At 38.6% G+C, this 22,968-nt stretch overlaps 1 protein-coding gene across 1 annotated transcript in view; it reads right to left on the bottom strand.

Annotated features, from left to right (window-relative positions):
• Nucleotides 1-9,142: 9,142 nt before the first annotated feature.
• The window catches only part of stim2b (stromal interaction molecule 2b), a 46,525-nt gene continuing 32,699 nt past the window's right edge, over nt 9,143-22,968 (bottom strand). The window contains exons 4-12 of the mRNA XM_027134412.2: nt 22,787-22,898; nt 22,088-22,203; nt 21,164-21,341; nt 20,230-20,407; nt 18,877-19,038; nt 17,839-17,939; nt 13,556-13,794; nt 13,277-13,460; nt 9,143-12,635 (exon numbers count right to left, since the gene is read on the bottom strand). Of these exons, the coding sequence (XP_026990213.1) occupies nt 12,110-12,635; nt 13,277-13,460; nt 13,556-13,794; nt 17,839-17,939; nt 18,877-19,038; nt 20,230-20,407; nt 21,164-21,341; nt 22,088-22,203; nt 22,787-22,898 (1,796 nt within the window). The 3' untranslated portion in view covers nt 9,143-12,109. The remainder of the gene's footprint in view (nt 12,636-13,276; nt 13,461-13,555; nt 13,795-17,838; nt 17,940-18,876; nt 19,039-20,229; nt 20,408-21,163; nt 21,342-22,087; nt 22,204-22,786; nt 22,899-22,968) is intronic.

The raw sequence follows: 22,968 nt of genomic DNA, 5'->3' as shown, positions 1-22,968 counted from the left end.
CCACTGGTGTCCCACAAGGTTCAGTATTCAGCCAATTCCTTTTATCCCTCTATACTCATTCTTTTAGTGAAGTCTTTTCCTCACAGTGGTTTTCATACCATTGATCTATTTAAGATCCTCAACTCATTCTCTCCTTTCCTCCCTTAAAAACTGTTCATCACATGGGTTCTCTTACCACTGGTAAGCTGATGTTACACAACTTATCTTTTCTTTCCCACCCTCAGATGCCACAGCTTCTGACTGGATCTCAGCATGTCTGGAAGAAATTTCATCATGGATGACTGCTCATCAGTTAAAGCTCAATCCTAGCAAAACTGAACTGCTGTTCATCCCAGGTGATTCATCCCCAGGTCATGATCTTGCTATATCCTTGCACAACGATCTGATCTCCCCTTCAGCCACAGCTCGCAACCTTGGGATAACCATGGACAATCAACTGTCCTTTTCCTCTCATGTTGCTAATGTGACTCAGTCATGTCGGTGTCTTCTCTACAACATTAGAAGTATTCGGCCATTTTTGTCCACACAGACTGCTCAGGTACTTGTTCAGTCTCTTGTCATTTCTAGACTGGATTACTGCAATGCACTGCTGGCAAGTTTACCTATGAACGCAATCCGTCCTCTGCAAATGATCCAAAATGCAGCTGCCCGGCTTGTTTTCAACCTGCCAAATCTCGCATACCACCCCCGCTGCTGCAATCCCTCCACTGGCTTCCGGTAGCTGCACGCATCCGATTCAAAACACTGATGCTGGCCTACAAAGCCAAAAATGGACCAGCTCCCTCGGGTTAGCTCCTTACCTCAAAGCCCTCATCACTCCTCGCACTGCACCCCGCAACCTCCGATCTACCAGCACTGCTCGACTGGTTCCAGCATCTCTCAGGGTAAGAGGCAAGTATACTACAAGACTCTTCTCTGTTCTGGCACCAAGGTGGTGGAATGAACTTCCCCTAGAGGTCCGGACAGCTGAGTCACTGGCTATTTTCAAGCGGCGGTTGAAGACCTACTTATTCAGGAAACACTTCAACTAGCACTTCTTTCCTTATCTATTGTATTTTTTTTTAAATGCAACCTTTGACACTTTTTCATTGTAACTTTGAACAAATGTTTTAAACTCCTAGTATGTAACCTAGTGAACCAGCATTAATGTATTCAATGTTAGAGATTTAAGCACTTATGTACGTCGCTCTGGATAAGGGCATCTGCCAAATGCTGTAAATGTAAATGTAAATGTAAAAACTACTGTCAGATCTCAGCATGTCTGTCAGATATCATTATGGGTGACAGCTCATCAGCTGAATCTTAATTCCATCGAGACCGAGCTGCTGTTTGTCCCAGGTAATTCACCCCATGTCATGATCTTGCAAACTTGCTAATACTAGCCTTTGTTACTGCAAAAAACCTTATGTTCATCATGGACAATCATTCTCACACTGTTATTTTGACATGCTCGTGTTGATTTCTCCTGTATAAGATTAGAAGAATTTCTATCCACACAGGTCACTCAGGTGCTTGTTAAACCCCTTGTCATTTCTAGACTGGACTACTACAACTTGCCTCTGGCAGATCTGCCTCTGAGATCTATTCTACTCTGTAGACCGATGGTATTCTTAGCCCTAGTGAACCAGTATTGATGTATTCACTGATAAAGACTAAAAAAGCACTTCTGCCATAAGGGTGTCTGTCAAATCAATTAATGAAGTAAAAATGTAAATGTTAACCTCTACATACTCAACAAACCTCACCACACAACTACACACCTCAAAACATCTCCACACACCTCAGTAACCCTCTACACACCTCAACACACCTCAACATCTCTCCACATCCCTTTACCCCTCATCACATCCACACACTCCATCACACCTTACCACACCTCCACACACCTCACCACATAACTGTAATAACAGTAAAATCATGGTACTAAAACTACATCACAGACAGATAAGTAATAAATATAGTTATAACCACATTTACCATGAAGGTAATATTTGTGCCTTGACTGAAAGGAACATTCCAAAAAAATATCCAAGACATGAAAGTCAGCCCTCATCTCTGTAAAGGCAGTAGTTTGAAGTTTGAAAAGTTTAAAACATTTACAGGCTCAGAGTTATAAAATGGAATAGATAAAAGAATGAACTTCTGAAGTAGTGCAAACTTTTCGGTTACTTTTTTAGAAAGCTCCACTTTGCTAAAAAAAAAAAAAAAGTAAAAAATCTTTCTGTGGAAGATCTAGCAGAGACAGTTTACATGCGTTACCATGTCGTTATGATTTCACTGACAAAGTATAAGAAGAATAGCTGAGAAATGTGATGTGAAAAGGAAAAAAATTCAAATAAAATATATAGCAACACAACTGACCTAAACTGTTCAAACTAGTCACCAACCGCAAGAGCTCATTTCATTACATTGCCTTACAGAAGAAAATATATAAACACCCGAAACTTAAGACGACCTCAGTTTAAATTGGTTGCAGTTAACCAAATGAAATCTTAGCTTGACCCTAATAAATATTAGAGCACTTACTAACATACTGAGCACTGTATAAGATCTTATTTGTGATTAAAAACTAAATTTGAAGATTCTGATTGAAATCTGGAAATATTTCAGAAGAAGCAGCTTTCATGGTTGATTTTATCCACTCTGAACAGGAGGGTAAGGAGGGCCATAGTCTGCCTTATTCACGTCTCATACTTTTAATTGCAAAGCCATTTCATGTAAAAAGGTTTTAAAGTTTTATTTAAATCAAGAAACAGTGCTCATAATGGTGGTTCATTAATCCAAATACTCACCAACCAACCTATCCTTAATATAATCCATATACATTATCAATCGTAGATTGACAGACGATTTAATTTTTATGTTGACATGTAAAGCCTCTGAGAATTGAATCCATGCAACTTTTGAGCACATATGATTTCATTCAGCACATACCATGTCTGACACAAAAATCATAGTCACACCCGAGGTTTAGTCATCTCAAAGGGTTTAGCCATCACTAGAGTTGACATTTTGGATGTTGCCCGTTTAGATCACTTTTTTCAGATGGTATGATTTTCTGTTCACATGAAAGGTGGAGTAAAAATTAATTAGCACTTTCACTAATGCTCTACATTCTAACCCTGTCTTGCATGTAAACTCAACAGTGCATGATATGATCAGTGATTTTAATTTTAGATTATGATCTGTTTTAGATAGCGTTGCACCAGAAAAAAAATCAAATAAAAAAGTGGAACCCTTTGACTACTGCACATCAAACTATTCACTATGAAGCGTTTTAGAAACTCTAACATTTATAATAATATGTTAAGAGCAGATACATACCACTTTTTCAAAATTTGTAAATAACAACACACACAAATCAAAGAGTTCTCTTATCAATGACTGATTGTTCAATCCTCACATGTCAAATATTCAGGGATAATTTACAATTATAGAAATACCTAGATTCTAGTTTTACTCTAAACTAAACCAATTCAATTTATTTGATTTGGGGTTTTAATACTTCAGATTGTCTCAAAGCAGTTTTACAGAAGTGTAGAAACAGAATAAAAATTAAGTTTAAGATTAAATTATTATTTTATCTTCCTGAGATGATATGAGGAAGAAACCTTGAGAGGAACCCATCATCATTTGGGTGGCACTGAACAGTAAATAGCATAAATGTAAATAATGTACTGTATACAATAGTTAAGTGGATATAGCACAGTTTATGAAGCTACATTCATCCACCTGTATACATCCTATTCAGCTTTTTTAAGAAAGAAATCTTTGACAGTCTTTGTGTATGAGACATCTAGACTAGAAATAGCCAGCTTGCCAGACACACTGAAAATAACAGTTATGAGACTTTTTCTGAAAAACAACCTTTATTCCTCACTCAGCAAATCGACCAATCTGTAATCTATTTCTGTCTTCTCACAGTTATAATCATCATCATCACTATCATCATCTAAATTTCCAGTTTTCCTTCAGATCATCAACGGACCGACAGTGTGCCAAGAAAACATTCCCCACACCATTACACCACCTCCACCAGCCTGCACTGTTGACACAAGGCAGGTTGGATTCATGTGCCTTAGCAGATATCCAGTTTCAGCAGACTAGGCTACTTTGTCCAGTCTACTACAGTCCACTTTTGATGAGCCAATAACCACTGCAGTCTCTGGTTACTGTTCTTGTCTGACAGAAGTGGAACCCGACTTGGTCTTCTGCCTCAGGATTCAACATGTTGTGCATTTTGAGATGTTTTTTTGCTCACCACGATTAAAGAAATGGTTGAAATCTAAGTTGTAGCCTTTCTGTCAATTCAAACCATTCTGTCCATTCTCCTTTTATCTCACTCATCAGCAAGGGGTTTCCATTTGCAGAACTGCTGCTCACTGAACATTTTGTCTTTATTGCATCATTCTGAGAGAAAGTTGTGTGTGAAAGTCAAAGGAGATCTAAATCCAAGGAGAAATATTCACACCAGCCATCTGACACCACCAATAATGTCACAGACAAAATCACTGAGATCAAATTTTATCTGTATTTTGATGAATGATTTAAACACTTCCTGAAAATTATACTGCTGCAATACAATTGGCTGATTTACCTAATTGCATGAATGTGTACAGTAGGTGGTCCTAATAAAGTGTCCTATAAAACAGACCTGGAAATCGGGTGTGACGGACAAAAAAAAGTAAAATCTTGGTTTAATTCAGGACTTTTATTTATCTTTTAAACTGCAAATTAATAATGTTAGTAAAGGTGTACAGCTTTGGTCAGACCTTATCTCCGGTTACAAGATGCCAAGAAATTGAGCCGTGTTTTTGTGTTCTTTCTTGACTGTTGTAATGCATTGCTAACAGGACTATAACAAACTCACTACAACTGGTGCAAAATGCAGAAGGGAAAGTGAGGTCATATTTACAGTGGCCAAGAAGTGCAAAACACATTAACAAATCCAAAAACAAAACAACAAATCCGAAAACACATTAACAAATCCGAAAACACATTAACAAATCCAAAAACAAAACAGCCAATCCGAAAACACAACAACAAATCCGAAAACAAAACAACAAATCCAAAAACACATCAACAAATCCGAAAACACATTAACAAATCCAAAAACAAAACAACCAATCCGAAAACACAACAACAAATCCGAAAACAAAACAACAAATCCAAAAACACAACAACAAACACAACGACAAGTCAGACAACCCGGAAACGGTAGGTATAGTTTGCGAATGGAAACTTACCGATCATCGACCAAGATACCTGTCATTCACCTGTATATCTTGAATGACAGGTCTCTTGTACAATGATCGGTAAGTTTCAATTCACAAACTATACCTACCGTTTCCGGGTTGTCTGAATCATTGCACGAAACACATTAACAAAACCGAAAACACAACAACAATGCAATTTTCGGATTTGTTCATTTGTTTTCGGATTTGTTAGTGTTTTCGGATTTGTTCATTTGTTTTCGGATTTGTTCATTTGTTTTTGGATTTGTTCATTTGTTTTCGGATTTGTTCATTTGTTTTCGGATTTGTTCATTTGTTTTCGGATTTGTTAATGTGTTTTTGCATTTGTTAATTTGTTTTCAGATTTGTTAATGTGTTTTGCACTTCTCGGCCACTGTACATATTAGACCAGTTTTATCATCACCTTCACTGGCTGCAAGTTTCCTTTAGAATTAACTATTTTTCATACATCTCTGAGTCCCTGATCATCTATGTTTTAAATCATGTCTTCTATCTAGTGCTAGACTTCTCCATATTCAATGTATGAAACTTTAAACAAGTGGTGAAGCAGCATTTTGTGTCTAATGCACACCAACCTTCTCAAACACATTATCATTACACATCTGTGAGCATTTGTTATGTGTGCATTCATTCAGTGCATGAGTTCTCACTCTCAAATGCTGAGCCACTGGAAAGAAACTAAAACCGTGTGACACGAATAAAATAGAAACATTCACTTTCCATCCTCTCACATTTTCTGCTTCTGAAAGCTCTCTAAAGGGTTCATGCAGTAGCTGAGCTTAAGCACGCATCTTCCTGAGAGTGCATCAAAATGTGTGAGTATGAAATGTGGAGGTAAGAAGGAAAATGCTCTCATTATTCTCGTCAGCCGTGCAGTCTGTCAGGAGCTAGTCACCAGCTATTAACCTTAGCGTACGTCAGCAGAATCTCACTCTCTCTTACCTTTTCTATTTTCTACATTTGACTCTCAGTTTTTCTTCGTCTATGTGCTCATCATCAGCGCTTCTGAATGTCATTCCTGTGGAAGTCTACCACACAGTCTACCAAAAGTTCCCATACTGTATATAGGGGGAAATAACCACTTTTTAGCAAAATGTTTCAATTCTTAGTTTGTAATAATTTTCTCAGGGTTATTTTAAGAATTACTTAGAGGAAAGAAGCAAGTATTGAAATGATTCTCATGGCTGGATGGTGAAGGTCGTGATGGACTTCAACAAGAATTATTTGCAAGCCCATCACATACGAAGCTGTTGGCAAAATTGTAGACAAATTTCAAAAAGATAGATGTGTCCCACCTGAGAATTAAACGTACATAAACACCTAGTGATGAAGGCACAATCAATATGGTTCTGTTGTCCATAGTCCTCTATACATGAAGACTTTTTGGGCACCTTTTAGATTTGGTTATTCACAGATCAGTTCGCAGATTGTGGCTTTATCTTGGACATCTCTAATCTGAATCATATAAAATCAATTATTGATTAAGTCATGTGGCAAGAAATTACATGCCAATGATTTGACTGATACTGCAAACTTCACATTTTTCACAAATTTTCACATGCCAAGTGTTCAGTTTGTATTTAAGGCCATGTTTGGTGTTCCACCTCAGCAGAACATCACTGCCATCTACTGCTGAAGATGCTTCTCTTTTTTCTTGCTTTATCTCTCGCCAATATAGCATCTAGTTTCTTCTCATACATCTTGAAACATCTTTCTTTATGAATCATATGTTGGATTTGATCTTTCCCACATACACATTTATATACATCTATATTTATTTTTGATATATAAGTTCCTGTATATTTTCCTAATTATTAGAGATTGTGATTAGTGTCTGATTACTTCCTGTCTCTAAATCTTAGATTTCAACCCAAACTAATTAATAGATTTCCCACAAAAAAAAAGGAAACAATAAATGGTAAATAGTCTAATAGCTTAGCTCTTTATTGAGGAGAGTAAACCACATTTTTTTTGTTGTCTTTTTACAGTATTCAAATATTCACACAGCAAATTTGGGGCGGAAAAATAACATTTATAACAGTATCATTACTCCATCTATGAGCATTGACATTGGGAGTTCAGTCTAATATCAGAAATATACAGAAATATCAAAATTCTAATTTAGCATTCACTGGTCAACCCTAATGCATAACCCTAAAAAACTGCAATCTTGTGACTTTGCATGAAATGTGAAATTTCACTTAAATAACACTTACATCTTGTGTAAACACTGCTTTGTTATTTAATATCAATAATCTTCAAGCTCCTTGTGGAAGAAGTAAATTAAAGTCAATTGCTAGTTCTGTTTTTTCAGTAAAAGCCATTCTCCAATTAGCCTTAAGACTGCTGAAGGGTCTGTACCATTCCAGCAACAATTCCACTCATATTTAGTCCTGTGCTCCATCCCAAAAGTGGAATTGACATAAGTGCACTCTTACAGTACGAAAAAACTCTCAACTCTATTGACTCTCTGTGTATGGGAATTAAGATAGTCTTACTTTATTTTCCACTGTATTAATAGAATAAGACTGTGATAAATGTCAGTAGCATGTGTCCTAATTGCTAAAAAGCCAACCAAAGCCGTAATCATGTCATGGAGTGTGTAATGGCTGCCGCGGTTCTAAAACGCCAAGTAACATTTTACTACAAATGGCAGCACACTATTTTGACACAATCTAATGATTAGTATGAGCGTATGCATTTTTGAACATATCGTTTAACTTAATGTTACTCAATTTTAATACGAGTTCAACATTCATGTTTATGGTGCAATTTTCTGATGCTTTATGAACAGCTCATTGTCCAAATCCTTTCTTAATCAATATGATTGTATTTTTATTCGAATCCCTGATTGTGATTGTGTTACAATTGCCTCTAAGAGCATTTTTAAATATTAAATCGGTTCATTCATGTCCTGTCTTGTGGTAGCCTAGTGGTCATGGTGTTGGACTATCTCAATCAGGTGGTCACAAGCTCAAATCCCAGGTCCACCAAGTTGCCATTGCTGGGGCCCCTGAGCAAGGTCCTTAACCCTAAATTGATCAGTTGTATAAAATGAAATAAAAATTTAAGTCGCTCCAGATAAGGGCGTCTGCCAAACGCCATGAATGTACCAAGCAGATTGTAGACATTTGGCAACCACTGAACTTCCTAAAACTCCTGTACCATGGGAGTATTATAATAAACAGAAGATAGGAAATTGCATTATGCACTAAGTAGACGAAACACTGATAAAAAAAAGATGCTGTACTGATGATATCAATATCAATGATCCTCATTCAAATCTTTAGTTCCACCATTAATATAACAAACCTGATAGAATGTAAGTGCTGAAGGCAACCAATCCTGGACCTCTAGTATCTCTGCAGTGCACAATTTAGTGTTTTCCCCTACTCTCAATACACCTGGTTCATCTTAGAATCCAAAATATAAAAGCCCTATATAAAAGTGCTCTTGAAATCTAAATGGGTTCATTAGAGCTCAGAAAACATTCATATGTGAAGTGGCAGAGTACTACAGGAACAAGATGGAGAAACACTGCTCCAAAGCTTTGACCTAACAGAGACGTGAAGTGGACTTATTTTGGAGTTCTCTCTATTCCTGAACAAATGTGTATAAACGGTTTCAGACTTTTCAATTATGGTATTGGGGTGTGTGTGTGTGTGTGTGTGTGTGTGTGTGTGTGTGTGTGTGTGTGTGTGTGTGTGTGTGTACATTTTTGGGGCTGAAGCATAATATAGTAGCTGAATGAAAACATTGCCATTCAAAAAATTAAGGGAATTGCGCAGACGTGTCTGGATTTTCTCAGCTTTCACATCACTGAGGTAAGAAAAGTACAAACCCAGTCCTTTCTGTCATCTTAAACATTCATAGCTTGTTATACAAAGTGGCTTATAAATTTTTTTATTCATCTGAAATCAGAAATAGTTCACTATGATCATACCTACTGAGCCCCGTTTCCTCTTACATTTAAAACAGTTTAACTAATGTAAAGGCATACACACCATAGACATTCCCCATTGTGATGCCCTTAGCCAGATGCACATTCATGATAAATAGGTGTTTAGTTTTCCAACATTGTTGTACATTGTCCATGGTTAAGTGATGGCTTCAGGATGACTCAGACTCTCACACATGAGACACTTTATAAATAACAGTAAAATAATAGCCTGTGACAATGTTTGTCAAAATAACATAAGTGCTAGGCTATGAGTTACAGTGCGTGAGGATGAGGATTGTGATCACAGTGATGGTTAGGCCCTTGAAACAGAGCATTCAAGGAATAGGTGTTATTAATGGGTTGTTAAAATTTGCATATGCATATATAAAATACAGAGTCCTTCCACACATTACAAATGCACGTTCGACAGTTCAGAAAAAATCTATCTGAGCATCATTGTCATGGGAAAAAAGTATGCACTGAAGAGTAGATAAACTAAGAAGCATGAAATGCATCAAATCATTTTGGCCTCCCTCAATTTATTACTTTTTTTTTTTGCGCGCTTCTCTTCTATGTATCTAAATGTACTGTTACTCTGAAAAAAAGAAAAAGAAAAAAAGCAGCCCTTTCCATTTCAGGAAAGCAGTAGTGCAACAACCTTTAGCAGGATTTTGGTAGCACTTGATCTACAGCAGTCATTATGCCCTTATAACATAGTTATACAGCTTATGCATGCTGTTATAAAGGTCATTTGGTGTAAATCAAAAAGACCTTCAGTTTTATTTGCTTAAATATTACTTCAGAGCCGTGCTCATCGTGCTCGCGACTGTATTATTCAGGCATTATGACTGTCTGTCTGCTTGACAATAAATGCTACCTCTGTCTTACCTTTTTTCTTACCTTAAAGGTAACTAGTCAAGTACAGGGGCTGTGAGACATCAGTAAACAGGAAATGACATAGAGCTGAAAGCCCACATTCAACCCTACATCTTCACAATTATAGGCTCTTTTTGTTTTCACCTCCAGAACTCTAAAGCCAAAGTGATCACTTTTATGATCCAAAAGCAAAAAAAATAACAAAAAAAAAAATTCTTTATGTTCATCATTATTTATCCACCAATTAAGAAAGAAGTTGACATTGTTGAGGTGGATAGGCAAAAGGCACCAAGATTAATGACAGTGGAGCATAAATTACCTTGCATAAGTATTCACCCTCCTCGTTACAACCTAGAACTCAAATGAGCTTTATTGGGATTATATGCAGAAAATCTATACAAAAAAAGCCTGTACTGTTCAAGCGGAGGCGAATGTTTATATAATCTCTGGAAGTATTTACAAGTGTTGTGATGACACTCTGTTGCTGTGAAATTAGTTCTAGTGAATATTAGTTGTGGTGAAACCAGTTACCTTTAGAAGGCACATAATTAGCTCAGCTGTGTGCAATTATATGATCATATGATAGCAATTTAACTACACCTGTTCCTGGAAGGCATCAGATTCAGTAAGGCAGAAACTTAAACAAACAGCATTAAAAAAAAACACAAGCTAATAAAACATGTCTGGGAAACATTCTGGGAACTTATCAGTCAGGGTAATTAAAAGAGATCTCAAATAGCTGAGAATCCTGCAAAACAATTGTATATCCATTATTTAAATAACGGGAAGAATTGGGAACAAATTAGATTTTGCCTAAAGATCATTTACCAAATGTCAGCACATAGTAAAGGAAGGCATTAATCAGAGAATCTACCAAAACGCCGAGTAAAACCATATTCTAGAAATCCCCCCAAAATGCGGCTAAGAGTTTGCCAAAAGACTAAAAGTTGGGGACTAAAATCTTTTTTATTTCCAGTGCTGTGTTTAGAGGAAACCCAAAACTGAGAACACCATCCACACAGAGAAGCATGGTGATGGGAGCATCATGTTGAGAGTTGCCTTTGGCCTCTTGGTTGCTTCTCCCTCTAATAGCCTTCCATTTTTAATAACGTTTTTTCATGATACTATTTGGGTTGTTCAAAGTTTGGGATATGTCTATCTAAATCCTGATACTATTCCTCTCACTGGGTCCTTCTTAAACAGGGGTGTTTATATTGAGTACAAACAACACATGAACTGAACACAGCTTGTATTTGACTCCACTAAACTAATGATGTGCTTTCTGATAGCAACTACACTAGAACTGATTTACATGTTTCACAGCAACAGTGAAAAATACTAATGTAATGTCAATATTATGGCTATTTTGTGTAGATTTATGACATATATTCCAAATATTCATGGCAGTATCAAGTTATACTAGAAAATGGAAAAGATCAAGGAAGGTAAATACTTATACAACGCCCTGTATATCGTATACAGCATTTTCATTTTCGCGTCGTTATCACTTTTGAAATGGGACTAAATTTGCAAAGTAGGACTTTTATTGGTTTATTACTTACACAGACAATCTTTTTAAATGAACAGTTATCCGTATGTTATGGAAGAGATCATGTATTTCTTATAAAGTATGTTATTCTTGAATATCTTTTATTACATCGTTTGTTAGCTAAATTTTATTTTTATTTTTTTTGGTGCTTTATGATGATCCAACTCTTGACAGTCAACCCTAAAACCAGAAAGAAGTGCACAATTCTTTAGTTTAAAAACAAAATAAAAAATAAAAATAAAAAAGTCCCCTGACTTTTGACCATTTGTAATGTTTGAGTGACAACATACCAGTCCGACTGGATTATAAAGGCTTCCAACCCAGGATAGCACCTAGCCGGAGCTACATTCTGTTTTAATAAAAATAAAATATATTAAAAAAAAAAAAAGAAAGGAAACTAAACATTTTGGGATCTGGTTGAAAGTCAATTTGTTTATTTAATTGTTTAAGGCTATTTTCTGTCTTCATCTGATTTTACTCTCCTTTCCTTCATTGCTTTTTGCTCTTCTTGAATAAGCTTTTGATTTTTGAGCGCTTTTTCTCAGGGTTGTCGCAGGAGTCTGGGGGACTGGAGGAAGACAGGAGCTGTTTGGCCTCTTTGCTTGTCTTTCCCTCCATGTCTAGAGAGCTTAGGGAGGTGTAACGTCCCTCTGGGGGCGTCCCGCCAGCAGGCAACTGGCCCAAGCTGTATGACTTCTCCAGCATGCCGTTATAAGCTGCCACCTTAGTGGCAGGGTGAAAGGTCAAACTCTGGGATTCTGGGATAGCAGAAGAACGAGTGAGGTCAGGCGAGTCCTTGTGGATTGAGGTGGTATCAATGTAAGATGAAGCTGGAAGTGATGAGATGGTGGCTTCCAAGGCAGTGGCTTGTGCTTCCTGAGCCAACAAGAGGAGTTCATCACGGGAGATCTTCCGCTGTGGTGTTTCTGAACCTTGAGTGCAGGAGCTGGACATCTGCTTCCTTCCAACGGAGGAACTCAGAGAGTCTGAATCTGAACATGTGTCCTGAGAGTCTCTGTAGGCCAGACACAATTTTAAGTCACATACCCAGATTTTAAGTCAGTAGCTTTTACATATAGCCTCCTCATGTGTTCCTGTTGCAGTCCCTATTCAAAAGTACTGGAAGAGCAAGGCCCTTATTTATTTATTTATTTGTTCATTTCATTTAATTAATTTATTTATTATTAGTTGTGTTTTCAATAGTGCTGTCAGATTTTCTCTTTTCTCAGCTAAAAAAAACTGAGAGCTTGCTGGTTTTCACGTTAGTTTATCAGTTTAACGACACATTCAGTCTTCGCTGGTGAAACCCAGACCTCAAACCAAGAGTAGATCTCTAAAGCTATTCAACTGCTATCAGTCTAACAGGGCACATAAACCAAATGAAAAGGTGAAATTGTTCTAAATTGTTTAAACACACCTCATTGTAAATGTCAGGAAATTCGGATCTACTGTCTCATATTCAGCTTTTAATCATAAATATCTTCAATGTTTAGCCAAAACAAAAGAGTTGGCCTTTGTCATTCCAGTATTTCTGAGGAGATGTTACACAAACACACGGACAACATCACATATAGCATGACATATATAGGCACCTACAATTATTTTGTAGTTTTACGTGTGACACTATAACAACAAAAGGAAGGGAGAAAGCTATACCTTTTTGTGTCGACAGTGAAAAAAATGTGTTCGTCTTCTGGCTCTGGTCTGTAGATGCCCGGCACTGAGGCCATAGACAGCAGGTCAGGATCAGCTGAGACAATAGAAGCTTGGTGAGAAATGAGACTCCGTCGAGAACGACACAAACTGCTGTTACGCAGCAGAGGAGGACGAGCCAGTGGAGCTACAGAGGAGGTAGAGGAATGTTTAAACATCTTAACTAAAAACAAGATTAGTGTTTAATGACTTCAAGCAGTAAAGACTGGCAGAAGTTCTCACAGTTAAACTGTGGGACGATGGGGGGCGTGTCCTCATCCACATCATCCACTCCCCCTGCAATGGGGTAGGGAGGAAGTGACATACGTGGCATCACCACCCAGCTGTGCTCTGAGTAGAGAGATGCACTCAAGCTTGGCAGACCCGAGTTCTGCACCACAGGAAACCCACAAAGTCTTTCAATCTGCTGCCAGCGATGAAGACGCTCACGCAGACACGCTGTCACCTCAGACAGGGCCTTCCTGTACCACACACAACCAAACACAATACAGAGAGATCAGACACACACACATAACCAAACACAATACAGATTGATCAGACACACACACAACCAAACACAATACAGAGAGATCAGACACACACACAATACAGAGAGATCAGACACACACAACCAAACACAATACAGAGAGATCAGACACACACACAACCAAACACAATACAGAGAGATCAGACACACACACACACACACACAACCAAACACACTACAGAGAGATCAGACACACACACAACCAAACACAATACAGAGAGATCAGACACACACACAACCAAACACAATACAGAGAGATCAGACACACACACACAACCAAACACAATACAGAGAGATCAGACACACACAACCAAACACAATACAGAGAGATCAGACACACACACACACACAACCAAACACAATACAGAGAGATCAGACACACACACACAACCAAACACAATACAGAGAGATCAGACACACACAACTAAACACAATACACAGAGATCAGACACACACACAACCAAACACAATACAGAGAGATCAGACACACACACACACACACACAACCAAACACAATACAGAGAGATCAGACACACACACACAACCAAACACAATACAGAGAGATCAGACACACACACACACACAACCAAACACAATACAGAGAGATCAGACACACACACACAACCAAACACAATACAGAGAGATCAGACACCTACACACACAACCAAACACAATACAGAGAGATCAGACACACACACACACACAACCAAACACAATACAGAGAGATCCGACACACACAACCAAACACAATACAGAGAGATCAGACACACACACACAAAACCAAACACACTACAGAGAGATCAGACACACACACAACCAAACACAATACAGAGAGATCAGACACACACACAAAACCAAACACAATTTAGAGAGATCAGACACACACACAACCAAACACAATACAGAGAGATCCGACACACACACACACACACACACACACACACACAACCAAAGACAATACAGAGAGATCAGACACACACACACAACCAAACAAAATACAGAGAGATCAGACACACACACACACACACACACACACACACACACACACACACACACACAACCAAACACAATACAGAGAGATCAGACACACACACACAACCAAACAAAATACAGAGAGATCCGACACACACACACACACACAACCAAACACAATACAGAGAGATCAGACACACACACAATACAGAGAGATCAGACACACACAACCAAACACAATACAGAGAGATCAGACACACACACACACACACACAACCAAACAAAATACAGAGAGATCAGACACACACACACTCACAACCAAACACAATACAGAGAGATCAGACACACACACACACTCACAACCAAACACAATACAGAGAGATCAGACACACACACATAACCAAACACAATACAGATTGATCAGACACACACACAACCAAACACAATACAGAGAGATCAGACACACACACAATACAGAGAGATCAGACACACACAACCAAACACAATACAGAGAGATCAGACACACACACAACCAAACACAATACAGAGAGATCAGACACACACACACACACACAACCAAACACACTACAGAGAGATCAGACACACACACAACCAAACACAATACAGAGAGATCAGACACACACACACACACACACACAACCAAACACAATACAGAGAGATCAGACACACACACACAACCAAACACAATACAGAGAGATCAGACACACACAACCAAACACAATACAGAGAGATCAGACACACACACACAACCAAACACAATACAGAGAGATCAGACACACACACACAACCAAACACAATACAGAGAGATCAGACACACACAACTAAACACAATACACAGAGATCAGACACACACACAACCAAACACAATACAGAGAGATCAGACACACACACACACAACCAAACACAATACAGAGAGATCAGACACACACACACAACCAAACACAATACAGAGAGATCAGACACACACACACACACACAACCAAACACAATACAGAGAGATCAGACACACACACACACAACCAAACACAATACAGAGAGATCAGACACATACACACACAACCAAACACAATACAGATTGATCAGACACACACACAACCAAACACAATACAGAGAGATCAGACACACACACAATACAGAGAGATCAGACACACACAACCAAACACAATACAGAGAGATCAGACACACACACAACCAAACACAATACAGAGAGATCAGACACACACACACACACACACACAACCAAACACACTACAGAGAGATCAGACACACACACAACCAAACACAATACAGAGAGATCAGACACACACACAACCAAACACAATACAGAGAGATCAGACACACACACACAACCAAACACAATACAGAGAGATCAGACACACACAACCAAACACAATACAGAGAGATCAGACACACACACACAACCAAACACAATACAGAGAGATCAGACACACACACACAACCAAACACAATACAGAGAGATCAGACACACACAACTAAACACAATACACAGAGATCAGACACACACACAACCAAACACAATACAGAGAGATCAGACACACACACACACACACAACCAAACACAATACAGAGAGATCAGACACACACACACAACCAAACACAATACAGAGAGATCAGACACACACACACACACACAACCAAACACAATACAGAGAGATCAGACACACACACACACAACCAAACACAATACAGAGAGATCAGACACATACACACACAACCAAACACAATACAGAGAGATCAGACACACACACACACACAACCAAACACAATACAGAGAGATCCGACACACAACCAAACACAATACAGAGAGATCAGACACACACACACAAAACCAAACACACTACAGAGAGATCAGACACACACACAACCAAACACAATACAGAGAGATCAGACACACACACAAAACCAAACACAATTTAGAGAGATCAGACACACACACAACCAAACACAATACAGAGAGATCCGACACACACACACACACACACACACACACAACCAAAGACAATACAGAGAGATCAGACACACACACACAACCAAACAAAATACAGAGAGATCCGACACACCCACACACACACACACACACACACACACACAACCAAACACAATACAGAGAGATCAGACACACACACACAACCAAACAAAATACAGAGAGATCCGACACACACACACACACACAACCAAACACAATACAGAGAGATCAGACACACACACAATACAGAGAGATCAGACACACACAACCAAACACAATACAGAGAGATCAGACACACACACACACACACACAACCAAACAAAATACAGAGAGATCAGACACACACACTCACAACCAAACACAATACAGAGAGATCAGACACACACACACACACTCACAACCAAACACAATACAGAGAGATCAGACACACACACACAACCAAACACAATACAGAGAGATCAGACACACACACAACCAAACACAATACAGAGAGATCAGACACACACAACCAAACACAATACAGAGAGATCAGACACACACACACACACACTCACAACCAAACACAATACAGAGAGATCAGACACACACACACAACCAAACACAATACAGAGAGATCAGACACACACACAACCAAACACAATACAGAGAGATCAGACACACACACACACACTCACAACCAAACACAATACAGAGAGATCAGACACACACACACAACCAAACACAATACAGAGAGATCAGACACACACACAACCAAACACAATACAGAGAGATCAGACACACACAACCAAACACAATACAGAGAGATCAGACACACACACAAAACCAAACACAATACAGAGAGATCAGACACACACACAAAACCAAACACAATACAGAGAGATCAGACACACACACAACCAAACACAATACAGAGAGATCAGACACACACACACAACCAAACACAATACAGAGAGATCAGACACACACACACACAGTGTGGGTGTGTGTGCATGTACTTACTTGGCTTCAAGTATTTTATGATCAACCTCATCCAGTGATGAACTGTGAGCTACATGGAGAGTACCAAAGACAGAACCTCTCTTCTTTTTAATCTTCTCTGCCTGTAATTAATAAATGATGAAATTAATAAATAAATAAATTCACACACTCTTGACTTTTGTGTCAGCATTAAACTCTCCAATTATATCAAACTCAAATTTTATACACTGTACACACAATATCAAATAAGTGTAATAAACATGTTTTCCTAGTAATTATGATTCATAAAGGATAATACTATGTGGAAAATAGACAATTACGAATAACAAAATAGAAGGTTCTTTAATACAGAACTTGCAAAAGTATTCCTATTCAGAGTCTCAGGCTCACAGCAGTGTGTGCTAATTGCTTTGTCTAATTGCGTAGTGACTCATTCCAAATGTAAATGACAAAAGGCAAAAACAAACTATCTAATTAAAAAGTAATTTACCCACATCATTAAATAGCCAAATTAGTGTGTGGAAAAAAAAATCTGCTTCATTCGGTTGGTGTTTGCATGCGTTGGATCTACGTATTTCTAGCTAAATAATGAAACGGGCTGAAATGAGGAAAAAAAAGTGTTCACTGCATTAATTAAGCATGTGATTGGGTTTGACCCGGTCAGGGACCTTTAGAAAGATTTCCTTGGTACTATTTAAAACGTGAAAGAATGGATTCATTTTCAAAAAATAATGAAAGTGTTTATTTGTGGTTTGGAGTGCTTGTTATTTTTTATTATTATTATTATTATTAAAAGGGTTTGCATTTATGAGCAATTATAAATAAAATAGTTTTTTTATTCTAATAAATATTACTGATTACATATTCTATTGGCTGTGATAGACGTAATAATTTGTCTTTATAAATATAAAGATTATGCTGCTCTTGTAAAACACTCATTTTCAAAAAGACACTTAAAGCTGCTTCAAGATTTTGTCACAATACAATCATGTGACATTTCCTCATATCACACACATTGTATACACTTGTATACACACAAACACAAACACACACACTCACCTCTTCCTTGGCAACATTGAGCTGTAGCTCTGCATTCTGTTTTTTTATATTGTAGTACTGGACCTCCACCTCATGTGTGAGCTGCAGCCACATCTGTAAGGCTTCAGGAACTGATCTCTCTGACTGTAACTCTTTCTCTGCTCGCTTTAAAGCCACACGCACCTACACACACACACACACACACACACACACACACACACACACACACACAATTCATACATCAAATCTTGTCATATTTCAGAAGCACTCGATATTAACCTGCAGCCTTTCTCAATCTGGAAAAAGGGTTAACGCTGATATTGAACACAGACAGAGAACAGGAATAGGTTCTGAACACAGGAGCATGTGACACAGCGACTCTCTAAATGGCATTAACACAAAAGAACAAATCTTTTTCAGATGCTTACAAATACTCTGAGATTTGTTAAAAAAAAAAAAAAAAGAAAAGAAAAGAAAGAAAAAATAGGAAAGTTTATATACAGAAATATATAGAACAAATTAATCAGTGTGTGTGCGTGCGTGTGCGCGTGCACGTGTGTGTGCACGTGTGTGTGCGCATGCGTGTGTGCATGCCTGTGTGTGTGTGCCTGTGTGTGTGTGTGTGTGTGTGCGTGTGTATGCACGTGTGTGTGTGCGTGTGTATGCGTATGTGTGTGCACGTGTGTGTGCGCGTGTGTGTGTGCAAGTGTGTGTGCGTGTTTGTGCACGTGTGTGTGTGTGTCTACATGTGTGTGTGCGTGCGTGTGTGTGTGCATGCACGTGTGTACGTGTGCGTGCGTGCGCGCGTGTGTGTGTGCATGTGTACGTGTGTGTGTGTGTGTGTGTGTACGTGTGTAGACTGGATATTTCAGTTCACTGCTACAGACTAAGAACTAGTGGATCTGTGGGCTGGTTATATTTAATCTTCTGACTGGCTCACAGACATTATGGTAGACAGAAATCTGTTTTCTGATTCAGCTGAATTGAGTGCCAAGAAGAAAAAAAAGAGGGAGATGGTGGATGGTGAAATGAAAGATGGTGGATGATCACCCTCTCTGGTAGAAAACTGGTAGTGCACGTTCAAAGCACAAAAAAAACAGTATATAGATTTGATCATTAACTAAAAAAAAAAGCACTGTTTTTTTAGATACATGTTGTTCTCTGTTCTCTGTTCTCTGGTTATTTTTTCCACAGCGGATACAAAGCACTTGTAAATGCTGTAAATGTAAAAGTGAATGTTGTGTTGAAGCATTTTGTGTATATAATGTTTATAATGCACACAGTAAAAAGGTAAAAAGATAATAGTTAGTAATATAAATATAGTAATATAAAAGATTGGCCAGATGCTGAGAGAGAAAACATTCTCGCTCCTACCTGCACCAGTTCCTCTTCGGCATATTTGAGTCGGCTGAGTTCGCACTCGGCTCCCTCGCGGAGCTCTCGCAGGCGGTAAGCTTCCTTCTTTGCACCGTTGATCTCGTCTCGCATCTTCTGCTCCAGGTTCTGCTTCTCCACAGCCACTGTGCGATTCTCCTCTTGTGCTTTCTCTAGTCTGCAAAAGTGCCACACACAGAGCAGAGCTAAAAGTGACTGCAGAGCATCACACTTAACATAAGTTCTTTGCATTTTGTCATTTCTTTTTCTTGCACTTTTCTTGCACCAAGTACTAAGTCAAGATTAGAGCCTTTCATATGTCACGGGAAATTAATCAGATTTAACTGTGACTCTAAAACACCACTAATATAAGTGTCAAATAGCATCACAGACAGACAGACAGACAGACAGACAGACAGACAGACAGACAGACAGACAGACAGACAGACAGACAGACAGACAGATAGATAAACGGACGGACGGCCAGACGGACAGGTAGATGGACAGACAGTCGGATAGATAGATAGATAGATAGATAGATAGATAGATAGATAGATAGATAGATAGATAGATAGATAGATAGATAGATAGATAGATAGATAGATAGATAGATAGTTTTTATGTGTAAGCTTTATCTTACGTGTGTGTGTGTGTGTGTGTGTGTGTGTGTGTGTGTGTGTGTGTGTGTGTGTGTGTGTGTGTATAGACTGGATGGATGGATGGATGGATGGATAGATAGATAGATAGACGGACAGAGGGACAGATAGACAGACAAACTGAGAGATAGATAGGTAGTTTTTATGTGTAAGCTTGTACAAGCTTGAACTTGTTTTGAACTGCTAGAGGAAACCAGAGCACCCTGAGGAAAAGTTTCCTCAACAAACAAAATACAGTGAGACCTTTCGAGCTGACTGTAATGGATAACCCTGTATACCTGCTCTGCAGCTCCATCAGGCTCTGTTCAGCACTCTGCAGGCTCTCCAGATCCTTCATCATGCGGGCGACGTGGATTTTGGAGGACTTGTTCTGCACATAGGCGAACCAGCAGCCTCCGACCCCAATGATGATGGACACCATGAGGACGAAGTCTTTTAACCAATTATGCTGTGGCCCTGCAGGATGAATGAGCAGAAACAAACAATAATATTATTACAAAAACGTTTGCTTGAAAAATTCTTGCCACATCATTGTAAACAGTCCCTCATTGTCCACTTTATTAGGAACACCTGTGCACCCATGCAGTGATCTAATCAGCCAATCGTATGGTAACAGTGCAATGCATAACAGGATGTGGATGCAGGCAAAGAGCTTCAGTTAATATTTACAACCAACATAAGACTGAAGGAGAAATCCTGCGTGTGAACATCCCAGAAGAGCAGCAGTTTGTGAAATACTCAAATCTGGTACCAACATCAAGTCATGGTTAGTCACAGAGATCACACTATTTCTCCAGTCTGACGTACGACGTGATCCTTGACTGAAGCTCTTTACCGGATGTACATGATTTTATTCATTGCTCTGCTGCCACAGGATTGACTGAGTAGATAACTGCATGTGTGTCTAGACGTACATAATACCGTGGATGTTGACTAAATAACAGAAAAAGAAAAAAAAAAAGAATACAACAGAAGAAATAAAAGGTTGGGAAAGTTTAGATAAGTTACAGCCGGGCACAAGGAAACTTGTGTGGGTATAAACAAAAAAAAAGATAAGTAGACTGTAATAAACAGACATGCATTTAAAATTTTATCCTTCCAGTCATACTCTGTGACAAATCAGGATACCGTAACAGCCAACTTATCACACGGGATTAGTTACTGAATTGTCTAGATTCACATATAACTACACAAGCACTTACGCAACGGTGGTCCAAACAGCACAGCATCCAGCGCCTTCAAATTTAATTTCTGTTTATGTCGTTGATCTAATATCTTTAGTTGTAATGACATAAATGACGGTTCATTAGCCGCTATCCTGCAGATAAAAGAGAGACGTAGTGAGAAGAGAACGAGACAGGAAAAGTGCAGTATGTAAAAAAAAAAAAAAAAAAAACACTAGGTAAAACTAATACGTTTCATTGCTTGATTAATTCTCTTATTCTAATAATAAAACTGTTTTAACTAGACGGTTAATCAAATCACAGTCATTATAAAAGGGTAAGGAGTAAGACAGGGTTGATATTTAAATAGAAAGTACAAACTGGCTGAAAAGCCATATGTGACCACAGCCTACAGCATAACAGAGAGAGGGGGCAAGATCTGGGGCTGTGACTTCATCTCATGAGTCAGCATGTGCTACTGGAGGGACGCAACCCAATCTTAAATAGTGCTTCAACTCCTTTTTAATTTTGTTTCAATCCCTCCTCTCCCTGCACCTGCACACATCTAGCAGAAGGGGGCAGTGCCACACTAATATCTCTAACACTCCTCCTGTATCGTCATTTCAGATTCTGATGACTTTTTATGTTCGAGAGACATGTGACTGTGTGTGTGTGTGTGTGTGTGTGTGTGTGTGTGTGTGTGTGTGTGTGTGTGTGTGTGTGTGTGTGTGTGTGTACCGAGGTAGCGTATTGCCATTAACTCTGAACTCTCTGAAGTTTGTTTCGTACTGTGGAAGCTCCACAGATTCCTTCAGCCACTGGACTGCGTCGTCTATCGTCCAGTTATGAACTGAAAGAGACAGAGACAAAGAGTTAGTCTGAAATATTTAAATCCGTTCTCAAATGTTCGTGTTCATAGC

This window comes from Tachysurus fulvidraco, chromosome 1, assembly GCF_022655615.1.
Source record: "Tachysurus fulvidraco isolate hzauxx_2018 chromosome 1, HZAU_PFXX_2.0, whole genome shotgun sequence".
NCBI classification, from domain to species: Eukaryota; Metazoa; Chordata; class Actinopteri; order Siluriformes; family Bagridae; genus Tachysurus; species Tachysurus fulvidraco.
Note: the sequence above shows the minus strand (reverse complement) of the source record. Positions and strands in the feature narration are given on the sequence as shown.